This window comes from Desmodus rotundus, chromosome 5 (assembly GCF_022682495.2).
Source record: "Desmodus rotundus isolate HL8 chromosome 5, HLdesRot8A.1, whole genome shotgun sequence".
Taxonomy (NCBI): domain Eukaryota; kingdom Metazoa; phylum Chordata; class Mammalia; order Chiroptera; family Phyllostomidae; genus Desmodus; species Desmodus rotundus.
This window is the reverse complement of record NC_071391.1, coordinates 70896264-70914027: the sequence shown is the minus strand read 5'-3', so window position 1 is coordinate 70914027 and position 17764 is coordinate 70896264. Positions and strand designations below refer to the sequence as shown.

General features: G+C 36.5%; 1 protein-coding gene across 1 annotated transcript in view; it reads right to left on the bottom strand.

The window, feature by feature from the left end:
• Window positions 1–739: 739 nt before the first annotated feature.
• SESN3 (sestrin 3) overlaps window positions 740–17764 on the bottom strand; it is a 77573-nt gene continuing 60548 nt past the window's right edge. Inside the window, exons 7-10 of the mRNA XM_024574629.3 lie at window positions 13705–13823; window positions 12679–12869; window positions 10346–10490; window positions 740–8463 (exon numbers count right to left, since the gene is read on the bottom strand). Coding sequence (XP_024430397.2) covers window positions 8377–8463; window positions 10346–10490; window positions 12679–12869; window positions 13705–13823 — 542 coding nt within the window. The 3' untranslated portion in view covers window positions 740–8376. The remainder of the gene's footprint in view (window positions 8464–10345; window positions 10491–12678; window positions 12870–13704; window positions 13824–17764) is intronic.

The following is a 17764-nucleotide window of genomic DNA, read 5'->3' as shown; positions in this document are numbered from 1 at the left end:
AGCTTTCCTGAGTCTTCTTTAGCATCAGGCTTGTTGGGAAAAATGGTTAGCCTCTAAAGGGACAGGTACCAATTTTATATACTAGTCTGTGCGCCTCCCCCATGGGGACTATCTTTTAGATCAAAGGACCCATTCAGGACTGGAAGGGGAAAAACCAATTTTTAAAAAAAAATCATGAAAGTTGCAAGTTAGATAGAGAGGAAGGTTATCTAACCTCCGGTTTGCGGTGAGATGGCATGTTGATAGTATGGTCATTTCAATCACTTAGCAAGAAACTCAGGCTGAATTAAGGTAGTGAAGTTCCACATACGAAGTAGTATCAGGAAGACTGGAGTGGAAATGCTCACTGCCAACTCTAGGTGCCAACTCTTGGGCAAGCAAAGCCCTCTTAAGACTCCATTTCCTCATCTATAAAATGCTATCACTTCTTCACTATTTTGATAACAAGAGATAAAGTGAAGTATTCCTCTTGCCGAGACCATAACTGGTATTTTAAAAGGTAACAATAACTATACATTTTGCCCATTGTATACATTGCAATATTCTACTAATGCAATACTGAGTGACTATAAGAAATGTCATGAGAAAACTGTGTGTGAGGGAGAAATTAAGGGGGAGAAAATGACTTAAAATTCTGATGTCTTTTAGAATGTGTACGTCAATAATCACACAGAAACAAACCCAGGCAAGAATGCTACTCCAATGTAAATAAAAACAGTACATATATAAAAGCAAATAATTGGGGTTCAGTTTTGCCAATTTTATTGAACCAATAAAATTCCTACTAATAACAATGAAATAAATTTCTGCAAGTATAAATGTGATACAGTTTAACAAAACCCATTGTTCTGTACCTATAAATAGATTTTCAAAATGTCATAAAAAGTGCAGTTATGAATTGTTAACATGTTAATACACAGTTCCTTTATTTCGAATGTGTTTGTCTTGACTCACTAACATTTCCTTCTCCATCTGTTCAAATAATATTACCCATCCCTCCAAAAAAAAAAAAAGGCATTAAAGCACTAGAATACACATAAACTGATCCATTCAGGTCAGTTTTAGTCAGAGTTGTAAAATCAGCAACATAAGAAAAATAAAACCTAGTCATACATACAAAAAGCTCTCATGGGTTCTATACTCTCCTTAACTGCTGACTCCTGCAGAGGGCATAACGGGTGAAAAGGCTTATATGGTCAACTACCTTAGACTACATCTACAGCAGGGTCTGGTTTGCCAGAACAAGTTTAAAGTGGCTGTTTATCAAGTTTGCTATTTTCAGAATTGAAACTATAAATATAAGACTGCCATTTGACAATGAAAATTGTGTAAATCCTAAATTGCATCAATGATCTATCCGATAAAAGCTTATTCTAATTGAAAACCTTATATAGTAAGAGACATATATATATATAGCAGTCTTAAAGATCATCCGCCTCACATTAGTCCAAAGTCACGTGCTTCGTAAAAAAAAATTACAGTAACAAAGCACAGGACTACAAAGGCAAAACATCACAGCTTCTGATTACACTGAATAAAAAGTACCAAGGAACACAAAAGATAATTCTGTATTAATACTGATGAATTAAAGAACTATAATAGACATTTCACAGCATGCTACATATATCGCTCACAACTTAAGGATAAAATGAAGTCTAAAATTGAAAGTCAAAAAGTTGGCAATCTGATTTCATGTGCAATTCAGCTACAAAATCTTAATATGTACATTCATCATGTAGCTGCCCTGCAAAATCAGGATTTAAAAACGAGATTTCAAGTTCAAATCCTATTTTATAAGCTAAAGGATACATCCAGTTCTTCCATGACCAGAAAAGTTATTTTCAGGTTTGAAGGAGCTAATCCAAGCAGCAAGGCCATGGTCCAAGTCTACTGGACAGGGTTCTTCTTCACCTTGCTCAGACTGTGCATGTGGATGTCACTGTTCTATTAGCACAAAGACGCCAAACTGGCTTGTGGTTTGCTTTCTGTGTCTATCTTATCTCAGGTTGAAAAGAGTAAATGTAACGAGAAAGAGGAAGGGAAAAATTGTATTTTCTTTCCAGGGAAGATATATGAATGCAAAGGAAATTATCTGCATTAGACATAGAGTTTGGTTAACTTTCCTTGATGAACAAGGGTATCATTTAACTCTTTGCTTTTATTTTAGAGAACCAGTAAAATTCAAAGAGGAGAAAACACCCTCAACATTACAAAGGAAACTACTTGGCTACCCAGCTGACGTTTCCTTTATCCCACCTCTTGATCCTTCCTTATCAGATTTGGTGTCGGGTAAAAATTGGTGAAGACATTAGGAAAGAGATGTATGGTCCATTTCATTTATAAGTGTTGTAACGCATACACCTAGTTAACCAGGATGCATACATTCCCTTCTAAAAGGTTAATTTTCAGGGTGGAAGAAAAGACTGTTTTTGCAAATTTATATACCAAAAATTGTATTTATCATATTTAGGCTTACTAATGTTTGATATTCTCCTATGAGCTACAAAATGGGGGTTTTTGTTCTAAAGGCTATTTTATAGTGTGCATTTCATTATTTCAAAACTTTCCACAAGCATTGCAAAGAATCAAATATTCTTCCTTTCCCTACCCCGTATCTCTCCTTTTTCAATTCTGTACTTCATGGTGGTGTAACCATGATTAATTTAAAGCTAGAACAAATGCTTCATTACATACAATTTAATAAAATCCCTTCCCCTTCAGTCTCTATTACTGTCTCATTTCCTAACTAGGCGTTGATTCATTCCTGGGCCCTAAAAAGCATTACTAGACTCTGCTCTCAGGCTGGGTTGCTCATGAATGGGAGTGAAAAGCATCCAGATACGACCATTAATCACAGTAATTGATACTTTCAAACAGGGTGGTTCATTCATCTTCAGGTCAGACAACCACCTGTAGACAAACACCCCCCATATTAGAAACCTGACAAGTCTTCCTCTACGAACTACACCGAGTAAGCACGCACTGGCTGGAGAGGAAGAACTCCTGCTTCTTCCTCCTCTTGTGCGTTTCCTGCTCCTCAGTGATGCTATACTGTCTGGATGTTCCTAAGTGTAGCCAGGGAATAAAGGTGACAAAGGCAATGCACTCCCTTTCTATCCCATAGGACATCCCCCCACCCCCCATGAGAACAGGGTAGTCTAACCCAGGAAAGCTTGATCAAATCCTTATGTAGCTAATTTTGTGGTTTTTTAAACGTATAATCATATGGGCTTCTGTGATCTAGTAGGACCACCTGAACACCCTTTATCATATATCCTTCTATTAAAAGTGTGTTTCGAGGCCCAAATACCACCAAATAAAGCAAATGCCTGAAACACCACCCATTTGTATGCCAGAACTTTTCTGTGCCAATAAGGTTACAGATTAATCTGGACTGCTGGGGAATTTTACCTTTACATTCAAATAACTTGGACTAACACCAGTATTTATTACCTAATACAGATCCAGGTTAGAATGGCAATTCAATCACTTTAAAATCCTGTTAAATGCTAAATTCTGCATGGTAGAAATAGTTTAATTTCTGTATCTGTATAAATATAAAGATTCCTACTTTGTTAGAAGGCAAAAATCTTCTGTGATTTATTTAAAATATGGAAGTAGTATTACTGAACAGAGAGTAAATCCATGAAAACATTGGATACTCTGAATTTATAGGCTCTTTGGGGATGAGGTAGAGGAGAGCAAGATATTTTGGCAGCTGGGAAAGGGTAGAACAGTCTGGAATGGACAGGATTACATTGGTGCTGCATAATATCTGGCGGGGTCTCTGGAACAAAGGTGAGCCAAAATATTACAGGATGGTAGCGGGATTTAGAGGGAATTAGGACAAAGTCATATTCTTAATGAATGGAGAAAAAGTGACTCAGGAAAGTAAATGCTGGTGACTATCAGCAGGTGGCTGGTGATGTTTGGTTTGGAGTGTGAAAAGGCATTCAGACCAAGATGGACAGAGGGAAGGGGAGGAGAGGGAGCATGTAGAGGTTGAGGCACTTGGAGGAAGAGAAAGCAGGTGGGAAGGATAGACCGAATACAGGGAGGAGATCCTACAATGGGAAATGTTCCTTTATAGTAAATGCTGATGCTGAGGACAGCCACACTCTCGGAATCACGTTTCCTGTGTTCTTTGAAAACCTTTTCCTTCCTCACCAGGCTCTGCCTTGACATATACCTCTATCTCTATGATCCTTTTCACCCCTGCTATTTTTGTTCTAGGTCTCACCTGAGCAGACACTTCTAACTAAGCCACATTAGCATGGAAATAAGCTCCACATAAAGGGGGCATTTAAGTTCCGTTGACTGAGATGAATACATTCATGTTACAGTACTGCTTTGAGGAAAGACTACTTATTTTGATTCTCAGTCTCCAGAGGGAGATTATAGGGAAACATAGTTTATGATGATGGCCACCTAGAAGAGGTTCTGATTATATGAATTAGCTAACTTAAAACTCGATCTGAATAGTGTAGCCATGTGTCTTTCAGTTTGCTGTTGGATTATACTACTACGAAAATTTCACCTACTATTTATATAACATTAGTGTTGCATAAGTTTACTCCACGCAGCAAGACCATCTATTTGCATAAAAGAAAAAGTCCTATTAGAGGAAGAGTTTAAGGTCTTTCTTTCCAGAGGGATGATTTAGAATTGTCTTTAAACACAACATAAACCAAAAACCTCATTTTACTAGTACAGTGCAAATCATTTTTATCACATGCACTGAAATTTATTTTTCCCTGATGACTTGTCCTTAGAGTTTAAGAGAATGTTACCATCAATACGAATGCAGTCTGCACTACAGTGGTGAGCTATTTATTTTTAAGCACAGATCTTTGTTTGCTGATAATTTTATTTTGCTATAGCATGAAAAAAAATCTATGATTTTGGATTAAAAATAACTCTAAGGCAGGAAGGAAAAAGCTGCTCTGGAATAATGTTAATTAGCTTTTAGAAGCATTGAAAAATTTTAGGAGACTATACATAACGCAACTAAGATAGGGATTCTGGTTCAAATATGATATTGATAAAAAGCTTACACTGAGTCTCTGTTCTAAAACAGCCCTGTCAAAGTTGGCCATTATTTGGATATAAAGCCATAATTAAAGGCCATCTTTTTTTCTAAACAGTACCCCAAATGGAACAAAGATTCTTCCTGAGACTGAGACAATACACTTAGTTCAAAAAGGTGAGTAAGGTAATAAGCAGTCCCGTCTCAAAGGCCTTTTTTCCTCTAAATATCATGAGCTCACCTGAGAAGGCCTAATCTGACAATCTAATGAGGCTGCTGCCAGGCCACTTCCACAGTCAAGGGATCAGGTTAAAGAACAGATTTACTTTCAGGTGGGACAGTATTTAGGTATTTCTTAAGGTGATCTGAAAAATGAAGAATTACAACTAGAGCTGGAAAACCTGAAATTTGAAAGTAAATAGACATCGATCAAGCAAATACATCAGTGGATGACTAGACTAATTTTAACATAATAAGCAACGGAGTTAGAGAATTCACATTCACGTGTGCTTTTCTCGCGTACACTTGCACATTGAAGTTTGGCACAATGCAAGCCCAGGTGTAGGTCAGCATCTCGTGTAATCACATCGTTTCACCAATTGAACCAGATAGCTCTTTTAAAAATATCACATTTTAATATAAAAAGCTATGCTATAAATTACTACATAGTAAATTCAATACTCTGAAAAAATACCACCCTGGAAAACCGCATCAAATTTCAAGTTTGCATTAGATAAAGTTCACAGCAAACTCGTTGTAACGTGGTATTCACTACCCGGAATGCTGTGCGTGCTGCATCTGAGCAGGTGCTCAGGCACCCCCAGAGGTCAATTTTTCTAGGCTGGTTCACTGAGGTTCGTACATAGATTGTTTTGTTTTTGTTTATAGTTCCAAGTCAACTGATTTTCCTGATTACTGATGAGATAGATCAATGCTGAGTTGAAAAGAAACTTTGCTAGGAAAAAGATCTAGTAAAGGCACTAATATTTCCATAACTCAAATTCCAACTACTTACATTTCTGGGGAAAAACAAGAAAAAAACAAAAACTAAGTGGCCATTTTAGTTACTTAAACCTTGTTTCCCCTTTTGGTCTAAAGCTCATGTGGGTGTTCTCTGAGAACTTCTCCTCCTTTTCAATATATAAAAGTCATTTTCATCCTGTAACACAGGTCACCTGCACAAAAATAGAGGGCTGTTAACTGAAAGAATTCTATTAAAAAAACAAATGTCAAGAATAAAAGATATCCTCAACTCGAAAGTTCTAACGTTAGGGAAGTTAAATGGACATTTATGTTGTCATCCGGGTTTTGCCATTCTCTTACATTTTTTCTTTATAAAACATATCTATGTAATGTGATATTGAATAAATCCAACATATGGTATATCCATAAACAAAAGAGAAGAAACCTGGCATGAGTTCTTTGACGAATCTCTTTAAATAAACCACCCTGTCTTTAAAAAATTAGTAATTTTTTCCTCACATGGAAGTTTTCAAAGATGATCCTGGAATCTAAAAATGCAGAACTTCCTTATGTTAACAGGCTTACAGTCATCTCTCTATTTTCTTATCTGAAACAAGATCAAAAAGAAAGCAATCTACTTATTGTACCAGAAAAGGAAGATAAATGGAAGGGGGGAAATTACTTAACAAAACACTATTCTTTCACGAGAGACGGAAAAAAGTAAGTCCTACATTACAAGTAAGTAAATCTAAAGTCTTTGTGGGAACTCTAACAAAAAAAATTAACTATATTATTTACTGTGGAAAAAAATGGATCTGTTTTAAAAAATCAGCATGTTGGTATACAATTTAGGTCACTGTTAATTAACCAAAAAGTGTTCAAGCTGTGCAGTCGTGTCCTCCTGGATAGTTGTAAGCATCTCTTTAGGCACTTCACTGGTTCGTTAACAGAAAACAAATTAAAGCTATAAACACATAATGTTGTGCTCTGTGAAGATAGTCTAATCAAGCAACATAAACCAATGCAAAAATGTGACTTTTTGGATGCTTATATTCTTCCCCTAACACTTGACAATCTTTTTTAACCAGTCATCCAAAGAGATTTTTCTGGGGAGGGGGATGCTTTGGCATTATGAAAGGAACATTGTTCAACCCCAGTAAGGCAAAAGCCTTGTGCAATAAAGAAATCTGAACCAAATTTCTTTATGGCTCTGTTTTAAAGGACACTTCTGCAGTGACTAATAGGGGGAAAGTTTAGTTGAGTATACATATTTTTTAACATATTGCACTCTTTTTGTTGCTGTTGTTGTTCATTCACATTAATGCATAGAAACACAATTTTTACCTTTGAATAATAAACTGTTTACCCTATTATAAGAAAAATCATGGAAAATAAGTCCTAAAAGCCTAACAGGAAAAAATATAGGCATATTAACCTTCTTATGCTTACTGCAATATAGAAAACACTATGAGAAAAGAAAAATGTGCAAAGAAAATTTTTGGTCAGCCTCGTGTGGGTGGGTACAAGTTTGTATGTGCCAACGAATGAACTGTAAGCAGCACTGTGAGCACTGATCATTTAAGATGACTGAGGATTACTGTCAGTGATAGAAAGGATTGTGCATAATTCCACTTTTAATATATACATCTGATATGGAAACCTGAAACTTCCGTTTCAGAATAGAAAGAAAATAGCTGAATTTGGCATTTCAGTAGCATGCTATAGAATTCATCATGATTAATTTCACATTAAATTATGGACAATGGCTGTATCACATTTCACGTTATCGCCAATAGCAGTAAAAAAAAAACAAAAACAAACGAACAACAACAAAAAAGAAAACCAAACAGTGCCTGACAAATAATCTCCTGGGGACACAGGTATGTGTCCTGTGAGCAGCTTAGTTCAACAGCGCATGCTTTTCCTCTATCGGATTTAGGACACAACATGAAACGTTGAGAATGGCCAGAGGAGGTTATTCTTTGCTGAATTCCAATATCTGAATCAACAATCGCTTGAGCAGATTTTAAGCGCTTTTCCTTATTTAACCAAAAGAAGGGGGGAGGGAAATACACATACACGCAAACCCCAAAGCGCTGAAGTTAAGCATTAACAAACCAGGTTCATGATTTATGATCAGTTTCCAAAAATCCAACTATAAACAATGCAAAGTAGTGCTCCTCAGTATTATTTTTGCAATTGTTAGTAATGTTAAGCATCAAGAAAAAGAAAACACATCATTGCACATTACAGCCGCCCCCAAAAAACGGCTAAACTTTGACACAGAGAAGTGAGTAATTTTTGATGCTACATCACAAACAGCTTCTGATGTATATCCCATGTGAAAAGGTCTTTACACATATATGACATTTTCCCTGGATGCTGCTTCAGGTCAAATGCCGAGTGATGGCACGAAGAACATACAGAAGTTCAGCTTGCATCCGTGCTTCCATTAAAAGTAAATTGACGTGAACCTAGAAATGCAAATGTTATCAGTTTAATGACCATTATAAACAACTGAAAATTTTTAAATTGTATTTGTATAGAAGACCTTCACAGAGGTTTTTCTTGTGTATGTACACACGCGCACAAACACACCCCTCCGGGCAAAGTCATGCATGTACATGATGTAACATGCAGAGAAAAACTGTTCATAGGAAACAGCTCTCGTAAGCAGTAAAGATAACCCCCTCCAGCACAGGTGGCAAACTCATGGCCTGCGGGCTGAATCCGGCCCTCCACCTCGTTTCTACCCGGCAGCAGCACCGGGCTCCTTGCCTTTAGTTAAGGAGTAGTTACATTTATACAGTCCTAAAATTACATTCGGCCCTTTGAAGGCAAATACAAGGCAGATGTGGCCCCCCGTGAAAATGAGTTTGACACCCCTGCCCTAAAGTCTTAACAATTCCAATAATTCTGTTAGCATATATGTTATGTAAAGCCAATCAATCTTTTAGGTTATAAAATGAAACTAATTTTTATACATTACAACTTTTCTAAAAATTGTATTAATACTTTCTTCCAGTTGTAAAATTTTATATGGCTAAAAATCCAGCCTGCATTGCTTATAGCCTATGCTTATTCCTTGGAAAACTTAAAAAAACATTTTTTACTATTTAATTGAAAGGATACTAAAGTGAACATCTGAAGCTTTCAGTAATTAGTGTCTGGTACTCATTAGATATGCATAGCTTCCCTAGAGTCTTTTAAAAATATATGTGAAAAAGCACTTAACTTTTGGGGGGATACTATTTCTCCATAACTTGATAAGTTAACTCATATATTTTCAAAATGTATTACAAAAATGTGATACTAGATTTTAATTATTTTGGTTACTTTCTATAGCTTGGTATATTGTTAAATATGAATCTCTTGATGAATGAAGAGAATTTCTAGACAAAAACAGTAAAGGAAGAAAATCTACTGCAAACATATAAAGAGGCCATAAAGATCCATCAAGGGGAGAGCTGGGATAAAATGGGTATTTACTGACTGTGTAATTGGCTCTAAGACTTTTCAAAAAAATCTGCCAGGTATGAGGCCGTAACATTTTCTGTCAAGGTCATATATAGTTATATAGTGAGTATCAGGACCCTAAAAAGTTTTTTACTCTCCAGCTTGAAAACAGTGGAACAAACGGAAGATTCTTGGACTTAAAGGTCAATAGACTCAGGTTTAAGGCCAGTTCTTATAATGTTAGTAAAGATCCTTAATATTTATTAATTCTTAAATAATGATTTCCCCATGTCCAAAGTAGTATTTTTATATCATATATTTGACTCAAAGGTCCTGCATTGTATTGTAAAAATACTAAAATTACCAAATTAGAATGAGCAACTATTGTTCTAACAAGTTAACTCGAAAGGCTACAGTCAAAGAAATCTCTAAATGGATAGGCCTTCTACGCCAAGACACAATTACACTTAATGTAACATTTCAGTAGGTTTGATTTTTTAATAGTTAGAATGATAGATGTTTCTTCAAATATCAACATTCAGATTCAAATGTTCCTTTTTTTTAAAGTTTTTTTCCCCCCATTACCATTTAGTATCCTGACACCCCCCGCCCCGACAGCAATCACCACATTGTTGTCCATGCCCGTGAGTCCTTTAAAGGCCAAAGTTTAGTGAAGGCTAAACTTTATACACCAGATTAGACAAAACACACAACCAAAATTTAGTTAATACTCAATAAACCTAAGTTTAAAAACATTTAAAAAAAGATGACTAGATGATGCTACTTCCATTTCTTTTAAAGGCACTGATTTCTTAATATTTTCATGCCTAGTTTTTCATAATCATTACTTCTTATATTGAACACTCTACCCATGGCATACTGTTTAGTCATGAAGCACACCTTTTCTGAGTGTTTGAACTGACGCCAGTAACTGTCATACATGCGCTTGGTAGTTCTCTCAGGATAGCAGGCCACGGTCTTAATGTAAACCTTCAGGCTTCGTTCAAGTAACTGATTGACTTCTCCATAGTCATAGTCGTCATACCTGTGAGCGATATGACAACAGCTTGGCAATGACAAAACCAAAATTTCTGACTTCTGAAGTTATACCAGACATCTACTGTCTAGAAATTAAACACCCAAAACTCGTTAATACCTCTAAAAATATTTCTTGAATGCCTATTATGTGCCATGTATTTTCCATGTACTCTTTTAAGCACTGGTAGTAGACAAATGAACAAAATAGATAAAAATCCCTGGTCTCGGGGAATTTAAATTCCACTGGAGAAAAAAGAAAAATTAAAAAGATAAAAGCATAGTATGTCAGATGGTGATAACTACTATGGAGATAAAATGAAACTGGTGGCTAGGAGAGGGGCTGTGATTTTTAGATAGGGCAGGCAGGCAGGAAGGCTTCTCTGAGAGGCTGACATCTGAGAAATACCTGAAGGAGCAAATATAGAGCCCTAAGTAGGGGTCAAGTGTTTCAAGAAAGGAGTAGTGAACTGTGTCCAGTGCTGCTGACTCAAATAAGATGATAACTGGAAACTAACCACCAGAATTAGCTACACAGAGTTCCCTGGCAACCTCAATGAGACCAATTTTGTTAGTGAAGAAGGAGTAAAAGCCTGATCTGGAAGCAGGTTCAAGAGAGAATGAGAGATGAGAAAATGGTGACAGTAAATATACAAAGTGTTTTCAAAGAGATTGGCTGTGCACAGGAGCAGGAAAGTGAGGCAGAAGCCAGAGGGACACGCAGAATGAAGGAAAAAAAGTTTTTAAGATGACAGAAATAACAGCAAGTTTATATACTGATGAGAAGGATCCAATAAAGAGATTTGTAACGGTGATCACACAGAAAAGGGAGATTGCTAGAATAAGGATCTCGGAAGATGAGAGAAGATGGGGCTTTGTGCCCAAGTGCACAGGAGCACTGACAGTTCATCCGTAACAAGAGAGAGGGGCCAGAGTAAATGGGTGTAGAGGCAGACAGGAGGGTAAACACAGTGAGGGGTGTGTGTGTGTGTGTGTGTGAAATTTCTGCATTTTCAGTTAATTTTTAACCCAACATAACACAGTTAAAACACAGTATCTCAAGGATTTTATATAAACTGTATTTGGTACCATCCCACAGATAAATATAATCAGCACAACATTTGTTATTATCATGAATATAATAAACATTTATCACAACTGAATTAAATTCTACTGGTGTTTATTCTTAATTAGGTAGGTAAAATATCTGTTTCAAAAGGTGATGATTCTGTGACAACTTATTGAGGATGGTAAATGGGTAAATAGCAGTTATTATTTACCATCGTAATAGTGTCTTTTAGAATGTTGGTATGTCAGGAAATTTGTTTCTTCTTCGTTAAAATTATAAAACTACTTTGCTTAACAATTAAATTCTAATTCCACTTCACAAAGGCTTTCTAATACTTTATCAGAAAGGACGTAGTACAGAGTCAAAGTGAATGCATTCGTAACTGGAGACTTTCTCATTCTGGAAATGTATCTCCATAAAGGACTTCGAAAACCAACTCACAGAGGCACATTCTCTCTCCAGCAAAAAAGAAAAAAGCTTTCCTGATTAGACCATTCAATCTCATTTATTCACTGTCTTCTCAACACTAATTTTTGTTTTTATTTTTTCAAATTTATTTTTTATTGTATTTTTTCCTATTACCATTTGTCATTCTTATACCCTCGTCCATCTCCATCTACTCAATGCTAATTTTTAAAATGTAGAGGCTATTAATTTACACTGACTGATAGTTTTGTTTCAGGGTTCTTATGTGAACTTACATAAGCTTTATGAGAGCAGAATCTATCCTAATTTCATTTATACCCTAATCACCCATTCCTTCAAAACTAACTAACCAACCAGCATTTATTAAAGTGATCTAAAGAAATACCATATATGGTTTTTAACTGCAAATTCTTCCAGGAAGGATTCTCAAATTGAGTCTGATTTTATCCTATTTCCAATGATTCCTGATTTTTTTCCCGCACTGGTAAATTGTTATATGACTATATTTACATATGCATGTTAAGATTACAATAGTTAACCACAGGCAAATGCTTTCCTATAAAGTGAAATTATTATTTTTTTAATCAGAAGCCTACATGTAATATTTTCTCACCAGAACTATATACTCCTACAGGATAGAAGTGAGACTCATGTCAGAATTTTCCTTTAGAAATGTATAAAACTGTCTCCACAATGCACATACCTGATTCCAAACATACAGTGAACATAGTTAAATAAAGCTCTGTGCAGCATGGTTGTGTCAGCGTCCTCATGGGTGGCCATAGTGTTATAGGTGAGACTGTAGACCATGCGAAACTTTTCATCAAGAAGATGTCCAATGTCAGAATAAAGTCTGTTCACCAGGGAGAACCCGTGATTTTCCCAGGTATAGTCCTAAAAGAATAAAATGTATATAATCACAAATCGGACATTCTTCATTTAAATAAACTCTATGTTCTTATCAACTATAACTACTTAAGCAAGTAAGTGAAGATATTTCAAATTTATTTCTAAGTTTGTAGCTTTACTAAGAAGCCTTCATATCACTTTACAGGCTGCAGTGCCACGCTGTTCTCCCAGGGGGGCCCAGGATTTAGCATGTCAGTAACAAGCTGGCTGCTTCCTGTGGTCGAGTACAATACTATGCAAACTAAACCCTAATCTGGAAGGACCCCAGGAGATCTTGGACTATTCCTATGTGATCAAACCTACTCAGTAACATGGACAGTTACATCTTCTGGAAGAGGTGCAAAGGAATTTGTGTTCATTCACGTTTATATTCTCTGTAGGGGCCACGTCATTATTGTGGCTATATTTTTCTAAGAATGGGGAAGGAATAGCTCTTAAGCCATTAGTTACTGGTTTATGATCTTATTATAAAATGTCTTTTAATAATAAATGTGATACATCCCTTGATTTCTTCCTTGCTATGCTCCTCCCCACAAAGTAGTAAGAATATTATCTAACTACAATGTAATAAAGCAAGTAACTGAATAGAGCAGTTTCCTTTCGCCTTCTAAGTGGGGAAAACACTGAAATAATAATGCATCTATTGGGACATCAAATTATATATACTAGGCTGAAAACTAGATTAAATAAAAAGACTCATAGGCTCTATCAAAATTATCTACTAATTTCTTTAGAAGCCAATTTATTTAAATTTCAACATTTCACAATTTAAATAACGGTATTTATTCTCTAGTTTCTCTGAAATAAAGACATCTCATACCTGAGCTCGGAATGTTGGCAAATGCTCTTCTCCTCGTCTGGCAAAGTCTTCATATCCAAAACTAGGGTCTTCAATATATCGGGAGACATCAGATGTTATAATCATGTCATCCTCAAAATCTAAGAACGGTAACAAACAATCTAGTATTAAGAAAACTGTACAAAGTTAGAACAATAAAACACCTCCATTTTCCTACACTTTTTAGCTTTTCCATGGATTTCCAAAGTGACAATATGTATTACCTGGCTTCAATTCATGTAAAATATCTACTGTTGAAGTTTTGAATATAATATCATTACCAAATACTGGTCATCTTAACATTTAACTATGGCTGAGCAGTCAAAAAAGTGACTAAATTCCAATATCCTAATAATAATAGCTCACTGAGAAAAGAAAGATGGCACAGGCCTGTGAGTATAAAACTTAAACTTTGATCTCTGGGAATAAAGTGAGATGTAGAGAGAAAGGGAAGAGATACAGGTAAAGATCACTTTGATTGAGCTGAATGTTAAGACAGATTTGGTTAAAATCAGATGGTGTCTCATCTGGATGTATTCACAGGGAAAATTAGTTCATTTTTAGTTTAGTAAGAAGCATATAGGGAGAGGCACTGGGAAAGGAACACAACAGGGATGAAAGTGGGCTTTTGGGAGCCACTATTATTCTTAGGTGACTTGCTGCTAGTTAAACGAGGAAGTTCTGTTTCCGAAAATTCATTGAGTTTTATACCTAGGATATGTGCCTTTTCTGTGCACATGAAAATAAAAGGTATACAACATATGGAGTAAACAAATGCTAATGAGATTATGAATGAAATACTATCAAAGTGGCATTAAGGAAGACTACAATAATATCTTAACACTGCTAACTTCTTCATGATTGATAATATTAAAAGTTCACCATTGAGAAATTATAAAAACTCAATGCATGTTAATTTTTTATATTTTTTAAAAAATATGTAATCTAACTTCTAATGGATAGGCTGATTCATATATAGGAATTTCCAATTCAGATGTAGATAAATTGATATATTAATTCTCTCTCAAGACATGGTTCCATTGATTTTTAGAGAGAAAGAAAAGAAGAAAGAGAGAAACACTGATGCAAGAGAGAAACATTGATCAGTAGCCTCCCTCATGCACCCCAACTGGGGATCAAACTCGCAACCTTTTCGTGCATGGAATGATGCTCCAAACAACTGAGCTACACAGCCAGGGCGATAAGTTGACTTTTAACCTTATCATACAAACTTAATATTTTTTAATTTTAAATCATTTAATTTTTCAATTATAGTTGACATAATTATATTAATTTCTGGCATACACCCCAGTGATTAGACCTTACATAACTTAGCAAGTGATCATTCCAACAAATCCTGTACCCAGCCCGGTCCCATACATAGTTATTAGAATATCATTGCCTATATTCCCTATGCTGTACTTTACATCCCCATCACTATTCTGTAACAACAATGTGCTTCTTACTCCCTTCACCCTTTGTACCCATTCCCCTACCGCACTTCCCATCTGACAACTGTCAAAGTGTTCTCTGTATCTTTAAGTCTGTTCTGTTCAGCTAGTTCATTTATTCTGTTTTTAGACTCAATTGTTGATAGATAGGTATTTATTGCCATTTTATTGTTCATATTTTTAATCTTTCTTTCCTTCTTCTTCTTAAAGACCCTTTAACATTTCATGTAATACTGGTTTAGCAGTGAACTCCTTTACCTTTTTCTTGTCTGGGAAGCTCTTTATCTGCCCTTCAAATCTAAATGATCACTTTGCCAGATAGAGTAATCTTGGTTGTAGGTCCCTACTTTTCATCTCTGAATATTTCTTGCCAATCCGTTCCGGCCTGCAAAGTTTCTGTTGAGAAATCAACTGACGGTCTTATGGAAGCCCCCTGGTAGGTAATTAATTGCTTTTAAGATTCCCTCTTTGTGTTTAACATTTGGCATTTTAATTATGATGTGTCTTGGTGTGGGCCTCTTTGAGTTCATCATGTTTGGGACTCTCTGTGCTTCCTGGACTTGAATGTTTATTTCCTTCCCCAAGTTAGGGAAGTTCTCTGTCTTTACTTTTTTCAAATAGGTTTCTAATTTCTTGCTCTCTTCTCCTTTAGGCACCCCCATGATGTGAATATTGGTATACTTGAAGTTGTCCCAGAGGCTCCTCACACTATCCTCATTTTTTTCATTTTTTTCTTTTGTTGTTCTGATTGGTTGTTTTTTTGTTTCCTTATATTCCAAATCACTAATTTGATTCTAGGCTTCTTCTACTATACTGCTGATTCCCTGTAAATTATTCTTCATTTCTGCCTGGTTCTTTCTTAGGCTACTGAGGTTCTCACGAAGTTCACTGAACATCCTAATTATCAGTGTTTTTGAACTCTGCATCTAGTAGATTGCTTGTCTCCATTTTGTTTAGTTCTTTTTTTTGAGTTTTGTCCTGTTCTTCCATTTGGGATATGTTTGTCTCCTCATTTGGCAGCTTCACTATGTTTACTTCTATGTACTGACATTAGAGCTACTACGTCTCCCAGGATTAGTAGAGTGGCCTAATATATTAGGTGTTCTGTAGGGTCTAGCAGGACAGCCTTCCCGATCACCAAAGCTTGGCACTCAACGTGCACCTCCTGTGTGAGGTGTGTACACCCTCTCTTACAGTTGAGCCTTGATTGATATTGGTACATCAAAGGGAGGGATTTACCCTCAGGTTTATCAGCTGCAAGGACTGGCTGCAACTACCAACCACTTGAAAATTTGATTTCAAGAAAATTCTAACTCACTTTTTTAGATTAGTCTTCATAATTACTTTTTCCCGATTTATACCATTAAAAAGGAAGTGAACAGCCTTTTTTTTTACTATCTTCTACTCTCAAAAATAAACATTTTTCAAATTAGATGAAAAACTAGCTCCTTCCATGCAAACAACAATATTTTCTTAGTATCTTAATTAATAGTAAATACATTCAATATATAATAAACATTAGTTAATAAAAATTATGGCATAATAAAAACTCTCTTAATTGGACAGTAAAGATAGACTTAAAAAACAAGTGCAATTATAATAATTCATCCAAAAAACCTGGTAGACTAGTAATACCTTTACTATCCTTTATCTTTGCTACTTAATGAAAAGCCTCACAATAAGTATTTCTTTCCCACAAGTTTTAACCTTTCCTTGGATCGCCAGCATGGACTAATTGGAGTGCTTAATAACGACAAGAAAGATTAAGAATCTAGGCTATCCAACTTAGGAAATATTTTATTAAAATTCTTACTAACTTTAGTATACACAAGGAGATTGGCATTTGTTGACTACTTACTATGTATCAGGTATTTGCTGTGTACTTATTTTTTTTTCTTTGTTTCATGAACAGGAAAAGAAGTATCTACTTAAGGAATAAGTAAAGTAGCCTGGCTGGTGTGGCTCAGTGGATTGACAGCTGGCTTGTGAACTGAAGGGCTGACAGTCTGATTCCCCTCTAGGGCACATGCCTGGTTTCATCCAGACCGGTAGGAGGGGCGGAGGAGGGCAGCAACAGGCAGCAGGGAGGAGAGGATTCGTGGCAAGGCAGTGGCTGGAGGACTGGGGCAGGCAAAGCTGTGGCTGGTGGGCAAGGAGGAGGCTGGTGCCGGTGGACGGTGTATTGCAGACAGGGTAGTCCTACATACACACTCAGATAAACCGAGAGGAACGGCGAGGGAGCAAAACAGACTGAGCAACCCAGGGCTCCAGCTTGGGGAAATAAAGCCTCAAACCTCTAACTAAAAACACCTGTGGGGGTTAAGGTGGCAGCAGGAGAAACTCCCAGCCTCACAGGAGAGTTTGTTGGAGAGACCCACAGGGGCCTAGAGCATGCACAAGCCCACCCACTCGGGAAGCAGCACTAGAGGGGCCCAGTTTGATTGTGGGAGGCGGAGGGAGTGACTGAAAACCGGCAGAGAGCAGAACAAGTGCCACTGCTCCCTTTCAGACCTCTCCCCCACATACAGCACCACAGTGTAGCAACAAGCTTTACCCCGCCCTAGTGAACACCTAAGGCTCTGCCCCTTACT